General features: G+C 37.7%; 3 protein-coding genes across 4 annotated transcripts; 1 reads left to right on the top strand and 2 right to left on the bottom strand.

Annotated features, from left to right (window-relative positions):
- The first annotated feature begins 878 nt into the window (after positions 1-878).
- On the top strand, positions 879-2,674 carry LOC131009290 (uncharacterized). Of its 2 annotated transcripts, none has more exons than XM_057936585.1 (3): positions 879-1,030; positions 1,285-2,111; positions 2,390-2,674. In XM_057936585.1, exon 2 carries the CDS (start codon positions 1,310-1,312, stop codon positions 2,075-2,077), a length of 768 nt encoding a protein of 255 aa, XP_057792568.1. In that variant the 5' UTR covers positions 879-1,030; positions 1,285-1,309; the 3' UTR covers positions 2,078-2,111; positions 2,390-2,674. The 2 variants fall into 2 exon arrangements, with proteins under 2 accessions (XP_057792568.1, XP_057792569.1); XM_057936586.1 differs by having other exon boundaries at positions 894-1,033.
- An 8,736-nt stretch (positions 2,675-11,410) lies between these two features.
- On the bottom strand, positions 11,411-12,008 carry LOC131009978 (uncharacterized). Its single transcript, XM_057937373.1, has one exon. The coding sequence runs from the start codon at positions 11,966-11,968 to the stop codon at positions 11,411-11,413; it is 558 nt and encodes a 185-aa protein (XP_057793356.1). The 5' UTR covers positions 11,969-12,008.
- A 1,743-nt stretch (positions 12,009-13,751) lies between these two features.
- LOC131009256 (F-box/kelch-repeat protein At3g06240-like) lies at positions 13,752-17,508 on the bottom strand. Its single transcript, XM_057936533.1, has 2 exons — positions 16,800-17,508; positions 13,752-16,186 (listed from the first exon to the last, which is right to left on the bottom strand). The coding sequence occupies exon 2, from the start codon at positions 15,152-15,154 to the stop codon at positions 13,991-13,993; it is 1,164 nt and encodes a 387-aa protein (XP_057792516.1). The 5' UTR covers positions 15,155-16,186; positions 16,800-17,508; the 3' UTR covers positions 13,752-13,990.
- Between the last annotated feature and the right edge of the window lie 271 nt (positions 17,509-17,779).

The raw sequence follows: 17,779 nt of genomic DNA, 5'->3' as shown, positions 1-17,779 counted from the left end.
AAAAAGGAAAACGTGTCAAGATTCGTGGGACGGAGGGAGTATAAATCAAAAAATTTGTATGAACCATTTCCAACCAAGTTGAAAAGCAATACTTGTTCTGTTTCATTATTAATGACCTATATTTTTTATTGGTTTATTAAAAATGACCTATTTCATAAATGATTAAAATTAATTCATATTTAACTAATTTACACTTTTTTTTAGTTCAAAAGTTTGAAGAGCATAATACTTTTTATACCCTTATTTATATATTCACGCATCATTTTCACATCTAAGTGAAACATTGAATAAGGTTAGTTTAGTAAAATAATAGTTTTATATTATATCAATATTAATTAAAGAAGTGAACTATCTTTTTGGAACATTCTAAAATAGAATGAAGAACTAATTTCATGGGACGGAGGGAGTACATTGTGTACAGCCAAGTTCTTATATTCTTCACATTTTAATGCCAAAATACGAGTATTTTTTTTTTCGGGATAGTCGGTTACTAAAAACATAGTGTTTCCTTCATGTATCAAAATTGCAGTGTAACACGGGTTTTAATAAAATTATCGAAAAATATATTTTGAGTGTAGAATGAGTTGTACTAAAGATGATGGATTAAAGATAGTGATGTTGGGTCCACCAAAATGCAAGATTAATAAATAAAATTTTTATAAATATTAAATGTGAATATAATAATAAGGATAATTTTAAAAAAATATATATTATAATTTTTATTCACGAATAAAATTAGTAATAAGACTATAATTTTCGTCAATGGATAAAATAATTAACTATGGTCATGAAAAAAAATAAAATAAAAAAATTAACCCTCCACCAAATTCCCCGGGCCCCTCGCCCTCTCCCGCGGATTAAATTAAAAAAACCAATGAATTTGCAATCCGAATTAGCAAACAATTCCCAAATCACAAATTACAAGCCCTAGCCCCCAAATCCCACAATCCAACAATCCACCGCAGTGGCGGCACAATTCGTTGTCCTCGCCGGAGAAACGGCAGCCCATCGGCGCATCTCGTCGTCATCGGTAGTACATCTCTCTCCCTCTCTCTCTCTTTTGAGTTGCCTCTTTTTTTCTTTCATTGAGTAGCTGGTAATACCTCTCCTGCTGAAATGTACTTCACAAAATCTAGGATTTTGGTATAGATTCTGTTAATTTGAATGTAAATTGGGACCTGTGTGCATAATTCTTCTTCATGCGTTCTTGGTTTTGTTGCAAAATTTGGTCATGAATTCATTTTTTGAAGCACAGCTTTTAATTCCGATTTTGCCCCATTTCAGGGTATTTTCCCTCGCATTCTGCATCATGCACTCCAACATTGCTCGAATTAAGCTCGTGAGCTCCCACCCTGAAGTTTATGATCCGTGTGATGATTCATTTGCATTGGTTGATGCATTGCTAGCCGATAGAGCTAATCTAATAGACCATGGCCCTTCGATTTGCATGGAAATCGGCTGCGGCAGTGGCTATGTCATTACTTCGCTTGCTCTGTTGCTTGGGAAAGAGTGCTCTGGTTCATACTACATTGCAACAGACATAAATCCCCACGCCATCACAGCCACGCACGAGACACTAGAGGCACATGGGTGTCGTGCTGAGGTGGTGAATACTGATATTGCATCGGGGCTGGAGAAGCGCCTGGCCGGGTGTGTGGATGTGATGGTGGTGAACCCGCCTTATGTGCCAACCCCGGATGCAGAGGTTGGCTGCCGGGGGATTGCCTCTGCTTGGGCAGGAGGAGAGAATGGGCGTCGTGTTATTGATAGGATATTGCCAGCTGCAGACAATCTCTTGTCGGATAAGGGCTGGTTGTACATGGTGACACTCACTGCGAATAACCCTGTGGAATTGTGTCTTCAGATGAGGAAGAAAGGCTACGCTTCTCGGATCATTCTGCAGAGATCAACTGAAGAAGAGAGCCTCAGCATCATCAAGTTCTGGCGGGATACGGATACTTTGTTGGAGGCTAATGAGTGTACGCCAGTTGAGAAAACGGAAAATGGAATCCGCGTAGAACTGCCACATTTCTCTCCATTTTCGTTTTGGAATTACGGGAACCGCACTACAAACTAGTACAAGGAGAACGAGGAATCATCTCATCTCGATGGTAACGATTTCATCTCTTCTTTACTTGTTACTATCTCAAGCAATAGACATCATAGATAATTGAAGAACTCTACTGTCTAATTTCGTTTTTGTGAGCCTGCTCGTTGTATCTTGCTTGATTAAGAGCAGTTTTACTAATCTGCAGAATCTAAGATGTGAAAATATGTGTAAAATTGTTAAAGATAAACAACTATACCCTATTGCCCAAAATTAGGATTTGTGGATAGCATATATTATTGAGAATTCTGTAACTCTTTGTGATTCTTTTCTACCAGACAGTTCTTGGCCGATCAAGTTGATGGCAGTCGATGCATCTTCGTTCAATCGAGAATGTAGCCAACAGTTGAACAATGGAAGGGGTAGAAAGAGCTAGGCCAAATCTACCGAAGTAAGCTTAAATCTGCTTAACATCTCATACTAAGCTTTTGTGGTTGGAATTGATTGTTTCAACATATAGCAGTGATGTTAGAATCTTTTTGCTTCAAATAAGTTACTATAGTAAATTCCTGTGGAAAATTGCAGCTGTCTGTTTAGACTAAAGAAAATATAGTGCTATTTTTTATTTTCTTTTCATGTCTCATCGTGATTCGTGAGATGAATCGAAACCTGGATTCCAAATTCAAATTTCAATGGCATATTTATATTTTGTTGATATTTATAGTTGCAAATAGGGTTATCGGCGCATAAATGCACCAACTTTGGACTAATTCTGATTTTGAAACATGAACTTTAAAAAGTGTCAAAAAATATACCAACTGATAATACCTGATTTTCCTAAAAGGAAAGATTGAAGCTAGCATTACTATGACATTTCAGAAATCGGTCTATAATTACAAATTAGGTCAAGTTGGTACAATATATATCACCAATTAACCCTTTTATTTATTGAACTTAACTAAGTTGACTAAACCATTCCGCGTGTAACACTCAGAAATTTTGTACAAAGAAAATTGTGTAAACATCAAATACTAATATATATATATATATATATATATATATATATATATATATATATATATATATATATAGGGTATGGTTAATATAAAAACTCCTCTTAAGATGAAAACTAGGAACCAATTTAAAACCATTGATTTAAATAAAATAGAGGGCTGAGATTAAACTACAGATGCACAATTTCGATTGCATAGATGCACAGTTTCAATTGCATAGATGCACAATTTCGATTTGCTTGAGTATTTTGCATTGTTGGTTTCAATTGCATAAATTGCATATTTTTAATTGCACAGTAAAATATAATAGATGCACAGTTTCTTTTGTTGACTAAATCCTAACCATTGGATCTAATATTTAAAAGGTCAAGATTAGGTTCCTAGTTCTCATTTTAACAGAGGTTTTTATTAGAACCTCTTCCTATATATATATATATATATATATATATATATATATATATATATATGAGGCATGATATGATTAATTTATAAGTTAATAGTGTTTTATGTCCCGAACTTCCAGCGTTTTCCACAAAATATCGCAAACTTTTGTTTTCTTCTAAAAACACCCGGAATTTTGAGATTTTTCCATAAAATATCCCGTTATACAAAATTTGATGAAGGAAAGATAAGTTATCTCGCCGAGTGAAATATTTTGGGGATCACCATTGTTGGAAAACTATATTAGAAACCACCATTGTTGGAAAATGCTGAAGGTTCAAGCTTTTTTGCCATCTTTCTAGCACCGAATTTTGTATAACGTGACATTTTATGAAAAAAAAATTGAAAGTTCGGGATTTTTAAGGAAAAAAGGAAAGTTCGGGATATTTTATAGGAAACATTGAAAGTTCAAGACATAAAAAACTATTAACCCTTAGCTTATTAATGAAGTCTAATAGGCTTCTTAGAAACCTCCCCACCGGAGCCATCCACCACCAGGTCAGCCGCAACCACCGCCGTCTTCGGCTTCGCATAACTGCAACCCTCACGATCGCAATTATTATTCTTCAGCATATATCTCGCGGCCAGCTCCGCCGTCAGAACCACCGTCGACCCGCCGGAAATCTTCTCAAAGGCGTCATCCCACAGCAGCGCACGAGCCTCCACCACCACGTTGCGGTGGACCGCCATTTTCCCGCCTTGGGAAAATCCGGGGACGACGGAGTTTCCGACGTCGCCGAAGCTTCCGTTGGAGCCATAATAGAGTGTGATGTTGACATCTTGGTAGCGGAGGGGAATGTAGTTCACCACTCTCTTGAATTTGAGGTCGATGAATATGGAAGTATTGAGGTTTGTAGCATTATAGATATGGGAATTATTGAGGGCTGGAATGTATATTTCTTGTATGTAGAATTTGGGCTTTAGGCCTGTTGAGCTTTCCACATCATGTGGACTCCATTTTTGACATTGAGGATCACCTTTTGACTATTAGGTGTGCAGATGAATTGAATTTCAACATTTGCAGTCATTCAAGAATAGCTGCAGTTCTTCATCAACAATTGCTGCAGCAAAGCAGCAAACTTCAACAAACAACAGCTCAACTTTCCTATAAATAGAGCTATGTATTCGGCAAATGTAGAAGTGCAGAGTGCGAGAGAAAAGTGAGGCAAAACAAGAGAGAGTTTGGTGAGTGCATTTTGAGAGAAGAAAATTGTGAGGAAAAATTATAGGATTTTTCATCTCTCTTAAAATAGTAGCTCAGTCCTCTTGTGTTTTCCAAGTTATTAAACTTGAGATTTGTGTTTCCCCTATTTTGTGTAGGGAGAATTTTTTGTAAGCCTACTATATACATAGTGGAAGATTTCTAGACTACGGTCTCGTGGTTTTTCCCAATTTGGGTTTTCCACGTAAAAATTCTTGTCTCATATTTTCTTATATTTTGCACCAAATATTTTTCTTGGTTTGGATCCCATTTTGTAATCCAGCAAGAGGGAAAAGAATTATCCTGGTTCCGCTGTGCAAGTGTCATTTATTTTTGACACACGTGAATATTTATTCACCACTTTTCCCAACAAGTGGTATCAGAGCCACTTTGGTTCTGAGGCGGATTAAAAATGGAGGAATCGTCGTCGCTTGGTGGTATGTTCAAATTGAACGGATCAAATTACTCAATTTGGAAGCCAAGCATGTTGGATCTTCTCTATTGTAAGGATCTCTATTTGCCCTTACATGGAGATGATGCCAAACCAAAGGATATGAGTGATGATGAATGGGTCATCATGCACAGAAAAACAGTTGGTTACGTCCGGCGCTTCATTGAACACAGTATTTTTCATCATTTTGCTAATGAGGAAAAAGCTGACGTTCTTTGGAAGAAAATGGAAGCTATGTTTGAAAGGAAAAATGCTTTAAACAAAGCTTCCATCATCAGAAAAATCGTTCGCTTGCGATATGCGGAGGGTGCCAACATGACGGAGCACCTCAATGCATACCAGGGTCTTATCAACCAATCCACCAACATGAAGATTTCTCTTGATGATGAAGTCGTAGCTTTATTGCTACTCAGTTCGTTGCCGGACAGTTGGGACACTCTTGTAGTGTCAATCAGCAACTCGGCTCCAGGTGGAGCACTGACCTTGCAGATGGTCAAAGATTGTCTTCTTAATGAAGAATCCAGAAGAAAAGATCAAGAACGTTCTTCTGAGACAAAGGCGATGATTGCTGAAAACGGAGATCGAGGGAGAAGTAAAAGTAAAGGCTCTCAATACTCGAGAGATAAATCCAGGGGGAAGTCTAAACCCAGAAAAGACTTCAAATGCCATTATTGCGGTGGTCCAAACCACTATGAGAGAGACTGCAGAAAGAAGAAAAGAGATCAAGCGCGTGGAAATAATGAAAATACTGAGAAAGACACAACAGCAGTTGCAACTGATGGCGATGTTGTCGTAGTTTGCGATGATGCTCTTGTGAGTTCGCCATGCCAACAAACAGACTGGATCGTTGATTCGGGTGCATCATATCACATTTCACCACATCGTGATATGTTTGCATCCTACACCGGTGGCAGCTTTGGCAAAGTCAGAATGGCCAATCATGGTGTGACAGAAGTTGCTGGTATAGGAGACATTGTCCTGCTTACTAACACTGGATGTAAGCTTATCTTAAAAGATGTCCGACATGTTCCTGATATCAGACTCAATATTATTTCCACTGGCAAACTCGACGATGATGGTTACATCAACCATTTCGGCGGAGGAAAGTGGAAGCTAATCAAAGGCTCTCTAATTGCAGCAAAGGGTAGAAAGCAAAATTCTCTCTACATGATGCATGCAACGTTGTCCAATGGAGAGGTGAATGCAGTCGTCAAAAATTCCTCCATTGAGATATGGCATAAGAGGCTTGGGCATCTGAGCCAGAAAGGTCTGGAGATCTTGGCTAGAAGAAGCCTCATCCCTGAGGTTAAAGGAATGCACTTGGAAACCTGTGTTGATTGTTTGGCCGGAAAACAACACAGAGTTGCATTCAAGAGCTTCTCTCCCTCAAGAAGAGCTCAACCTCTTGATTTGGTGCACACAGATTTGTGCTACATGAAAGACAGAACTCTTGGTGGCGCACTATATTTCGTCACTTTCATTGACGATTTTTCGAGGAAAGTCTGGTGTTTTGCTTTGAAAACCAAAGACCAAACGTTGGAGGTCTTTAAGAATTTTCAAGCAAAAGTCGAGAGACAAACAGGAAGGAAACTGAAGTGTGTTCGTGCAGACAACGGCGGTGAGTACCAAGGCCCGTTTGAGCAACACTGCAGGAACCATGGTATCAAGCTTGAGAAAAGCGTCCCAAAGACCCCTCAACACAATGGCGTGGCAGAAAGGATGAACAGAACAATTTGTGAGAGAATCAAATGCATGCTGTCGCACTCCAAACTGCCAAAATCCTTTTGGGGTGAAGCTATGAGGACCGCAGTTGACTTGATCAACCTTTCTCCATCAACTCCTCTGGGTGGTGACATTCCAGATAGAGTTTGGTCCGGGAAAGACGTGTCTTACAAACATTTGAGAGTGTTTGGCTGCAGGGCTTTTGTTCACATTCCAAAAGATGAGAGATCCAAGCTTGATGATAAAACCAAACCATGTATCTTCTTGGGATACGCTCATGAAGAGTTTGGTTATAGATTATGGGACCCAGTTAACAGGAAAGTCATCAGAAGTAGGGATGTTGTATTCCTTGAAGATCAAGTTCCTGATGATGCGAAAGAAAAGCCTGAATCTAATTCAGAAGTTCCTGTCAACTTAGATCCAGTTCCTTCACCGACACTCCAGAATTACGGGGGAGATACCCAATCGGAGCATGGTGATCCGGTTGATGATGAAGCAGGTGACGATCAGACTCCACCTGTACAAGATGATGTCCCTCCAGTCAGAAGGTCTACCAGAGAAAGACAACCTTCTACCAGATATAGCCCACATGAGTATGTAATGCTCACTGATGAAGGAGAGCCACAGAATTTTGTAGAAGCCATGGCGCATGACCAAAATGAGAAGTGGTTAGAAGCCATGAAGGAGGAGATGAACTCCTTAGTTGAAAATCACACCTATGACTTAGTGAAGTTGCCAGCCGGCAAGAGATCGCTGAAAAACAAGTGGGTCTACCGATTAAAGGCTGAGGAGAATAGCTCACAACCAAGGTACAAGGCGAGACTGGTTGTGAAGGGTTTCAGTCAGAAAAAGGGTGTTGATTTTGAAGAGATTTTCTCACCAGTGGTGAAGATGTCTTCAATCAGAGTGGTGCTCGCGATTGCTGCCAGTTTGGACCTGGAGATCGAGCAACTTGATGTGAAGACTGCATTTCTACATGGAGATTTAGACAAAGAAATCTACATGGACCAGCCTGAAGGTTTCAAAGTCAAAGGAAAAGAGAACCTTGTATGCAGGTTGAAGAAGAGCTTGTACGGCCTGAAACAAGCTCCCAGACTATGGTACATGAAGTTTGAGTCCTTCATGTCAACCCATGGCTACAACAAGACCACCTCAGATCACTGTGTTTTCTTCAAGAAGTTCACAGGTGGTGATTTTATCATATTGTCAGTCTACGTTGACGATATGTTAATTGTAGGCCATGATGCCAGCAAAATTGATAAGCTGAAGAAAGAGCTAAGCAAGTCTTTTGCGATGAAAGACTTAGGCGCGGCTAAGCAGATCCTTGGAATGAAGATCTTCAGGGACAGGAAGAGCAAGAAGCTCTGGTTATCTCAAGAACAATATATTGAGAAAGTTCTTGAAAGATTTAGAATGAGCAAGTCGAAGCCAGTCGCCACTCCACTTGCGGGTCATATGAAGCTAAGCTCAGCACAATGCCCGACAAGTGAGACAGAAAAGAAAGAACTGCAAAAGATTCCATATGCTTCTGCGGTGGGGAGTCTAATGTATGCTATGATATGCACTAGACCTGACGTCGCTCACGCAGTTGGTGTGGTAAGTCGATTTCTCTCAAACCCAGGAAAAGAGCATTGGACAGCAGTGAAATGGACATTTCGGTACTTGAGAGGTACTTCTAAACTTTGTCTGAAGTTTGGTGATAACCATATTCTACTTGAAGGATATGTGGATGCAGACATGGCTGGTGACATAGATTCCAGGAAATCCACATCTGGATACCTGATGAGACTTGCAAGGGGAGCTATCTCGTGGCAATCGAAACTTCAAAAATGCGTGGCATTATCCACAACGGAAGCTGAGTACATTGCTGTGACGGAAGCTTGCAAAGAGGTGTTGTGGTTGAAGAAGTTTCTACAAGAGTTGGGCTTGAAGCAAGAGAAGTATGTGCTTTACTGCGACAGTCAAAGCGCAATTCACTTGAGTAAGAATTCGAGTTTTCACTCAAGAACGAAACATATTGATGTGAGATATCACTGGATTCGAGATGTACTTGAAAGAAAACTAATGCAGCTCGAGAAGATCCACACCGATGAGAATGGTGCAGATATGTTTACCAAGTCCTTACCCCGAGATAAGTTTGAGATCTGCAAACGTGAAGCAGGTCTAGTTGAATCTCCACATGACGTGGAGGGGGAGAATTGTTGAGCTTTCCACATCATGTGGACCCCATTTTTGACATTGAGGATCACCTTTTGACTATTAGGTGTGCAGATGAATTGAATTTCAACATTTGCAGTCATTCAAGAATAGCTGCAGTTCTTCATCAACAATTGCTGCAGCAAAGCAGCAAACTTCAACAAACAACAGCTCAACTTTCCTATAAATAGAGCTATGTATTCGGCAAATGTAGAAGTGCAGAGTGCGAGAGAAAAGTGAGGCAAAACAAGAGAGAGTTTGGTGAGTGCATTTTGAGAGAAGAAAATTGTGAGGAAAAATTATAGGATTTTTCATCTCTCTTAAAATAGTAGCTCAGTCCTCTTGTGTTTTCCAAGTTATTAAACTTGAGATTTGTGTTTCCCCTATTTTGTGTAGGGAGAATTTTTTGTAAGCCTACTATATACATAGTGGAAGATTTCTAGACTACGGTCTCGTGGTTTTTCCCAATTTGGGTTTTCCACGTAAAAATTCTTGTCTCATATTTTCTTATATTTTGCACCAAATATTTTTCTTGGTTTGGATCCCATTTTGTAATCCAGCAAGAGGGAAAAGAATTATCCTGGTTCCGCTGTGCAAGTGTCATTTATTTTTGACACACGTGAATATTTATTCACCACTTTTCCCAACAAGGCCTACGTAATTTAGGGTAATTAGTGGGACACATATAGAGATAGCAAGTATAAACATAAATAAGATAAAGCAGCATATATTTTTGTCTCCCATGTGAATCCGAGAGAGAGAGAGAGAGAGACTTCTATTGTAATTAACGAGTAAATTCTTTAACTAAAATGAAAGAGATTTAAAGCAATTAGAAAAAGTCAACCGGTGTAATTAAGTCAATTAAGCTATTATATCCAATAATTTAAGAGGAGATAATTTTCGTAGCTTCTAATTAATTAACTATCTGAATTTGCGTGCGAGTCGCATTCCGCTCAATTTTTTTGTCAACGAAGTGCAGTTCAATTGATAATACGTTAAAGTGTAAAATAAAATTATAGTGTTGCAGTTTAGTTGAAGTTGTTATTCCTATTAGTTAGTGTGCTACGCCTTTTATTAGCCTATATATATATGGGTTTTCTTATTGTAATTTTTTATACAACTTTTCATAATGCAGTTCATAAATGTCTGCCGACTTCGTCAATTTCTCTATTCTTTAATTTTCTTTTTCACATGTTTAACATAATACATCCTCCCTTTAATTTGATCATTAGGTTAAGAGTTTGAGTCACCCTCTCCTTATGGAGTTTCCATAAAATATTGCAAATTCAACGAGACCGGTTTGGCCGAAATTCTTGCCTCATATAAATCTGGTGATATACAAAAAATACTCCCTCCATTTATCTTGACACATTTTTCTTTTTAGTATGACTCATTTATATTGGTATTTTCCAAAAATAGCATGTACGTGGTCCTACTTTATCTATTCACATAAAATAAGTTGTCTCTACTGTACTTTACATTCTTAACACATTATTCTTAATCTTCGTACTTAAAGCAAATGTGTCAAAATAAATGAGACGGAGGAGGGAATAACAATTTGTTTCGAACCAATTTAAACTTCAGTAAATATACCATGAAAATGAATAAATTTATTATTTTTGTCCTTAACTAATTATATATATGCATGCGCATGTTAAACCAACAACAAAATATTAATACTCCATTGAAGAAAGTGATGAATTCCTGTGAAGTTTGGCATAACTTTTGATAGAATTATGAAAATAGAAAAGCTATTTGGCAACAAATTTTATTTTCAAACGTTGAATAGCTCACGAGTAGCTTGGCTCGTTTACAGCCCTAATTTTATTATCTCACTTATTTTCAAATCAAATTTAATGTTGAAGTCGTCGTCTAAAATAATGTTATCGATCTCACTCATTTTACTATCTTTACAAGCCAATATCGTTTTAATAATTGACGGATTTGGACAATAGAATTTCAAATGACTACTTCAGTACTAAGTTTGACCGAAAAAATGACGAGATAGGAAAAAAAAAAAAAAAAAAGGTAATTCTAGTAGAAAAATGATATTTTTTAATAGTGGAGTAATTTATAATTCCAAAAAAAAAAAAATCCAAGTGGGGAGCATATTTTTTACTATCTTATTTGGTTTGAAAGATAATATATTTATCCACTCCTTATAAGAGGGTAAAAAATTATACCACCATCTCTTAGATATAAAATTATCTCTTTCCCAAGGGATAATTAAAGAGCTGTCCGAAAATTTATACAACCTACCCGAATTTTATCGTACATCAAAGAAAACAAGGTATAAGTATATCTTATTTATCCCTTCCACCGTATAGCAAAAGCAATTATTAATGGAGTCTTATAGGCTTCTTAGAAACCTCCAAACCAGAGGCATCCACCACCAAATCAGCCGCAACCACCACCGTCTTTGCCTTTGCATAATAGCAACTGCCATCATCGCACTGCTGCAGCTTATATTTGGTGGCCAGCTCCACCGCCGACCCGCCGGAAATCATCTCAAAGGCATCCTCCCACGGCAGTCCACGAGCCTCCACCACCGCTCTGCGGCGGGTGGTCTTCTTCGTGCCCTGGGAGAATCCGGCGACGACGTAGCTGCCGACGGCGCCGAAGCTTCTGTTGGGGCCATAATAGAGTGTGATGTTCACATCTTCGTAGCGTAGGGGAACGAAGGCCACCACTCTCTTGAATTTGAGGTCGATGATTATGGAAGTATTGAGGTTTGTAGCATTGTGTGTGTTGGAATTATTGAGGGATGGAATGTATATTTCTTGTATGTAGAATCTTGGCTTCACTCCCACGTAGCTTAGGGTTGTTATTATCACAAATGGAGAGGCAAAGAGCACAGCCAAAAATAGGCAACATAGGCACACAGATTTGGAGCACATGTAGAGAGAGAGAGAGAGAGAGAGTATTGAAATACAATGAGATGAGATGAAATGAAGTATTCGAATTCTAGCTAATTATAAAGGAGTTGATGTATTTTCTATTTTTATTGAAAGTGTTGTTGTGATTAAAAGGAATTTAAATAGTAATTAAATTGGACTTTTTTAAATTGTAAATTGGAATATATATTAGTCAAAGGAATAATGTGTCAAGACTTGTGAGGAGGAATTGATACCTAGTTTCCACGAAAAGTAAGTGAAATTCAAAAGGTCAACGGTGTGCGTTTTTCGGTATTTTCTATCCATCTACTCTCTCCGTTCTTGATACGTTTAGATTTGGTACGAGAATTAAGAAGTTGTAGATTAGTGTTTTAATTGTGTAGTTAATAAAATATAAAAGTGATAAAGTAGGAGAGAGAAGGTAATAAAAGTGATAAATTAAAGTAGGAGAGATAAGACAATAATTATTACCCAAAATGGAAACGTGTCAAGATTCGTAGGACAGCCCAAAAAAGAAAACGTGTCAAGATTCGTGGGACAGAGAGAGTACTATATATATTTTTTTTTTTTAGATTTATCCATCTACGGATCTACCTTCATACTATTAACAATCATATAAAATAATTAAATAAATATCGAAAAATACCTAATACAGTATGTTAATTTCATTTACTTTGCTATCCACGTAAGGCTCCATACCTTTTCATTCACACATCAGTGATTGCTTACAGATTTTATCAGAATCGAAATCTGTATAATTTGCGTGTAATTAATATTCTCAGGTTTGTCATTCTTAACTTTTGCTGCTTTTTTTAATGGTTTCTGTAGCTTTAATACATTTTGATTTGTCGTGTGTTTTTAATGATCTAATCACTAATCAAATCACAACCAGCTTTCATCAAATTCAGATTGAATGCGACGCCGCAAAAGCTTTGCGTATATTCAACTTGATGCCTTACAAAGATGAGTTCACCTACAACACTATGATGTCTGGCTACTTTTCCAATGGAGAATTTAAACTGGCCCAGCAGCTGTTCGATGAAATGCCTGTAAAGGATTTGGTCACTCGGAATATAATGATCAAAGGCAATATTGAAAACAATAATCTTGGTGCTGCACAGAGGCTGTTCGATGATATGCCTGTGAGGAATGCTGTATCGTGGAGCACAATTTTGTACGGGTATGTGCGGAATGGGTTAATGGACGAGGCCAAGAGTATTTTTCATGATATGCCACGAAAGAATTCGTTCTCTTGGGCAGCAATGATAGTCGGGTATAGTCAGAATGGTGATAGCGAAGAGGCATTACAGTTTTTTATTGAGGCGACTAGGCTAAAGATGATAAAGGTACCGTCATACCCGTAAGACAGTCTGACACAAGTTTTTATTCGTCGATTGACTTTGCTTTATAGGCTACAAAAAATTGACATGTGTATGCCTCAAGTTGGAACTCTGCAAACACAACTCTCCTAAAGAGGCATCTTTCAAAGGCTCTCATTAATGAAACTTCAAACTATTACTGGTCAATATGTGTCATCTCCTCCTCTTGTTCTTGTCTCTTCAAATGATTAGCCCATCTAATCATCTTAAGCTTAATACTTAGAAAGCATCAAGCCAAGAAACTTTTATTTATCTCCAATTATACAATTAGGGGCACTTAAGTTTCTCAAAATTAAAGTAGATAAGCATTATATGAGGACTCAACATACAAGTAGACCAAGAAAGTAGACAATCAATGACCATTCAACTACAGAATATCCTGACTAAATTTTGATCTTACTAGCACATTTACTGTCAAATTTATCATCATATCAAATGAAACAGAGCAGTATATAAACACAAAAGTTAAATATGCCTAATTCAGAAAAAAAACCAACTTTTTTAAAATTTACTTTTGAAATCTCAAGATCAAACCAAATCCAACTATTCAGATTGAGTTAACACAGAACAAACTTGGAGGCCTTGCCTGTCGATTCCAGCTAAATCCATACCACCGGCCGTTTTTGCCCACCTAGAAACAATAACATCATTCCAAACTCAACCCCTCTAATGCATCCCTATCCAAATCCTCCTCAGCAGATTCAGTCTTCCCTTTGAGCAAGAGAAGGCTCTCGACGTATTTATCAATATAGAAAGACCTCGGAGTTCCATATATACCAAGATTCTGAGTTCGCCTGCTCTCTAGATTATACGCAACTAAATCCAGCCCCTGAATAGCCAGCAGAGCTTCACCATTCCTAAAACCAACGACCCTCTCGAACCCTCCGGCTAAATCAATCCTATACAGCTTCATCCAAGACTTTTTCACACCATACTCCTTCATAATCCAAACATCACACGCCTCAATCTCAGAGGCGCTGCTATATTTCACCAAAGCAAGCGATCCCTCGCTGGCAAAGAGGCACAAGCTATTCACAGCTTCCTTTGCCAACAAATCCGGCAGCATTACCTCGCCAAACACCTCGTTATCAATCTCAAACGCTAAAATCGAACTACGGGAGCTATGATCATCATCAATCGGTTCATACCCAAGCCAATGCACAACACCATTCAATAAAACTTGACACCACATGAATTCGAGAATTCTAAGCTTGATATCGAATCCCCATACCTTTCTCCACCTCCCCGCCCCGAGCGAGAATATCTCGGCCTGCGGCGGGACGCCAAAGCCGTAGTCGTCGGGCTTCCGGCAGTAGACGAGGCGCACGACCTTATACACACCGTTGGCGACTCCGAACCCTAGCACGACGATGTGGGGCCCCTTCGGATTGGTGATTGCCTGCGGCAAGATCACGCGATTTCTAACGGAAGGGTTCCATAGAATGACGGGCTGCGAAGGATACAGGAAGAAATCGTCGGTTAAGCAGACGAGCCCGTCGCAGGAGCCCACGATCCTGAAATACCCAATTTGGGATTTCAACGGGAATTCGAACTCCGAGCAGGAATTGATGCCGAAGGCTCCGTTTTTAGCGGCGAATTCGAGCAGATGATAGTGCTCGTGCTTGTCGTGCTTGTCGTAGCGGCGGAGGAGGGCGCGATTTTTGGCATTGGAGAGGTGTACGGAGTTGAAATTGGGGCTTGTGATGAGGGATCTCCACGATTTGGAGACGGCGGTGAAGCGAATTAGGGATTTGACCGGCAATTTGATGAGGATTTCGATCCAGAGATCCGCCGGAAAATAGTCCGACATTGTTTGCTGATGGAGGTGAAAACCCTACCGCACAAAATCAGTCTTCTAATCCAATAGAATTAGGGATTTGATAATTTCCACCTATATACAAAGGGTTAATTTTTTTATTTGTACCCAAATGTATTAAATTGATTTTAACATATATATTATACTAGTTCTTTAAATTTTTATATTTATATAAAATTAATAGTAATTCAATTATCATACTTATAAACATAATAAAAAAATAATTTTAATTGATATATTTGAATTGAATATTGAAAAAAAAAAAAGAAGAATTCACAATTATACAATTTGATAGTATTATTTTCTCAAAAAAATTGATATTATGAAGAGTGAAAAATAAAAAGTTAAAAAATAAAAAAGAATTAAAAAATAGATTTATTCAAAACAGATGAGAGAGAAGAGAGAATTTTTAAAAAGTTTAATATTTAATCAAATATAATTTTTACATCATAAATCAAATATTTACATAAAACACATCAAATTAAAGTTGTTATCGTGATCTTTAATTTGATATGTATATTAAATATTTTATAACTAATTGAATTTCCCAATTTTGGAAAGAAATAAAACAAAAATTAAGAAGTTAAAGAAAATGAAATACATACATACATATATATATATATATATATATAGTTTATAAATAAACCTTCAATTTTATTATTATTACAACATTGTCACTCATTTTTCAAATTGATTTAAAATTAATTTTAAATTAGAAGTTGGCTTTTTAATATATTATAGATTATAGATGATAAATTATAGTAAAATATTGCCAAGATTTAATTGATATTCGAAATTTATGATTTACAGAGGTGTGAGCCTATGAGAATATGAAGTAGGGATGGCAATTTATCATCGCGAAACGGATATCCGCGAGTATTCGACTCTAATAGGTGTGTGTTTTAGTAGTACTATGTGATATGCATGGTAGCTTCGTGCTTAAAATTCACTATCCATTTAGTTCACGGGTATGGGTTTAAATACTTACTATCCATGCTCGTAAATCCCGTTTACCCGCGAAAATACCTGCAAAATACCCATGAAATACCCTTAAAATATGGGCTTTGTATATGACATACTAGATATAGGCCCAACATACTCTTTCTGAAAAAAAGCCCAAACTCTACCTAAAGTACTAAACCTAACTAATTTCACAACAATTTTGCAGCAACCCTAACTTTGGGCCCAACATACCCATTCTATGAAGATTGCTCTATTTCAACTGTTGAGGAATAATATAACTAATTTGTTTAATTTTAAATTTTAGTAGATGAATTTGGATATTAACTTTGGATTTAAATTTTGTCATTTATAGATTTGAACGTCGACGAAAGATGTGAATTTGAACTATGTGATTTGTGGTGAATTTACACAATCAGAATATCTTAATTTATTCCATTTCATAGCGAAGTAACCTTTTCATTCCCAAATAGAGAATATTTATTTTACCATATCGTAATGTTCTTGATATGTTTATTTTGATAAATAAAATAATTGAACTCATTCATGTATCTTTTTTATTAAATAAAGATTTTATTAAAAGGGAAAGAGAAAACCTAAAGAAACCCTTAAAAGCAAAAGAGAGCAAATTAATTAAGGACGAGCCTCGTTAAAACCTCAAATAGAGGAAAAAGAGTACTCGTCTAACCGAAGCAAATGTTTGGTGAGCTGAGTTGAGACTATTTCAGAAGCTACGACCGAACCATCGCCCCTGAATAGTCCCGGCTCCCAAACACGGACTAGCTTCGCCTCTCATGATCCAGCCAGCCTTCGACTCACCATGGATCAGATTCAGAACGCCCAGCCAATCCACAACAAAGGCTGCAGAGATCGAGCAAGGAGTTAAAACTCCGGTAGCAAATCAACGACCAAACCCGCCGGGAACCTAAAAAGCTGAACGCCCAACACCGCCGAAGCCGGATTCTGAAAATCCACAGCCGCCACCGCAGGTCACGCCCCGCAGCCCAACTGTTTGTGAGAATGACCCAAACAGTCCGCCTAAAAATAACCCTCAAACGAAACGCACACCATTTGTTCTTATCAAGAAACCAATCCCTGCTGCCTCTCCAGAAATCACAAGAGATGCGAAAAGAGACAAAGCAGAAACAGCCGCGCACTCCACATGCTTGTAAAAAGATCCCAGCCAATAGGCAAAACTATCACCTCCTTCTTTTTGTCGCTATTCTCGTCAAGTTAAGCTAACTTTACACTCACCTTCTCCTTCCCGCTTCTTCGACGGGTACTCTTTTTCCTCTTGTTGAGTTTGTAATGAGGCCCGGCCCCTCTCCCAAGGGTTTATGTTTTCGTTTTTTGTTGGTTCGCTTTTCTCAATAAAATTTTTATTTCATCATAAATCTGAGTCGATTACCTTGAATCAATATCCTTTATTGAAAGATAAGTTGAAGAAAAAAAAGCCTCATAAAAAGTTGTGAATTACCAAAAATTTACATTAGAATTTGAAAAAACTATAGTACATACATGTCGAAATAAGATTCAGTGTACCACACTTTATGTTCCACTTTGTGTCCCACTTTCAATTTTGTTTAATTTCTTATATTATATATTTTCTTCAATTTCAACTTTTTATGCTTTAGATTAATTTTGTGATTATTAACTAGG

This window comes from Salvia miltiorrhiza, chromosome 2 (assembly GCF_028751815.1).
Source record: "Salvia miltiorrhiza cultivar Shanhuang (shh) chromosome 2, IMPLAD_Smil_shh, whole genome shotgun sequence".
Classification (NCBI taxonomy): domain Eukaryota; kingdom Viridiplantae; phylum Streptophyta; class Magnoliopsida; order Lamiales; family Lamiaceae; genus Salvia; species Salvia miltiorrhiza.
The sequence above is the reverse complement of the archived record's forward strand: the minus strand, read 5'-3'. Positions and strand labels throughout refer to the sequence as shown.

What these genes read in the sequence shown, in the direction of transcription:
- LOC131009290 (XM_057936585.1), top strand. Translation starts at nt 1,310, where the DNA reads ATGCACTCCAACATTGCTCGAATTAAGCTCGTGAGCTCCCACCCTGAA.
- LOC131009978 (XM_057937373.1), bottom strand. Translation starts at nt 11,968, where the DNA reads ATGTGCTCCAAATCTGTGTGCCTATGTTGCCTATTTTTGGCTGTGCTC.
- LOC131009256 (XM_057936533.1), bottom strand. Translation starts at nt 15,154, where the DNA reads ATGTCGGACTATTTTCCGGCGGATCTCTGGATCGAAATCCTCATCAAA.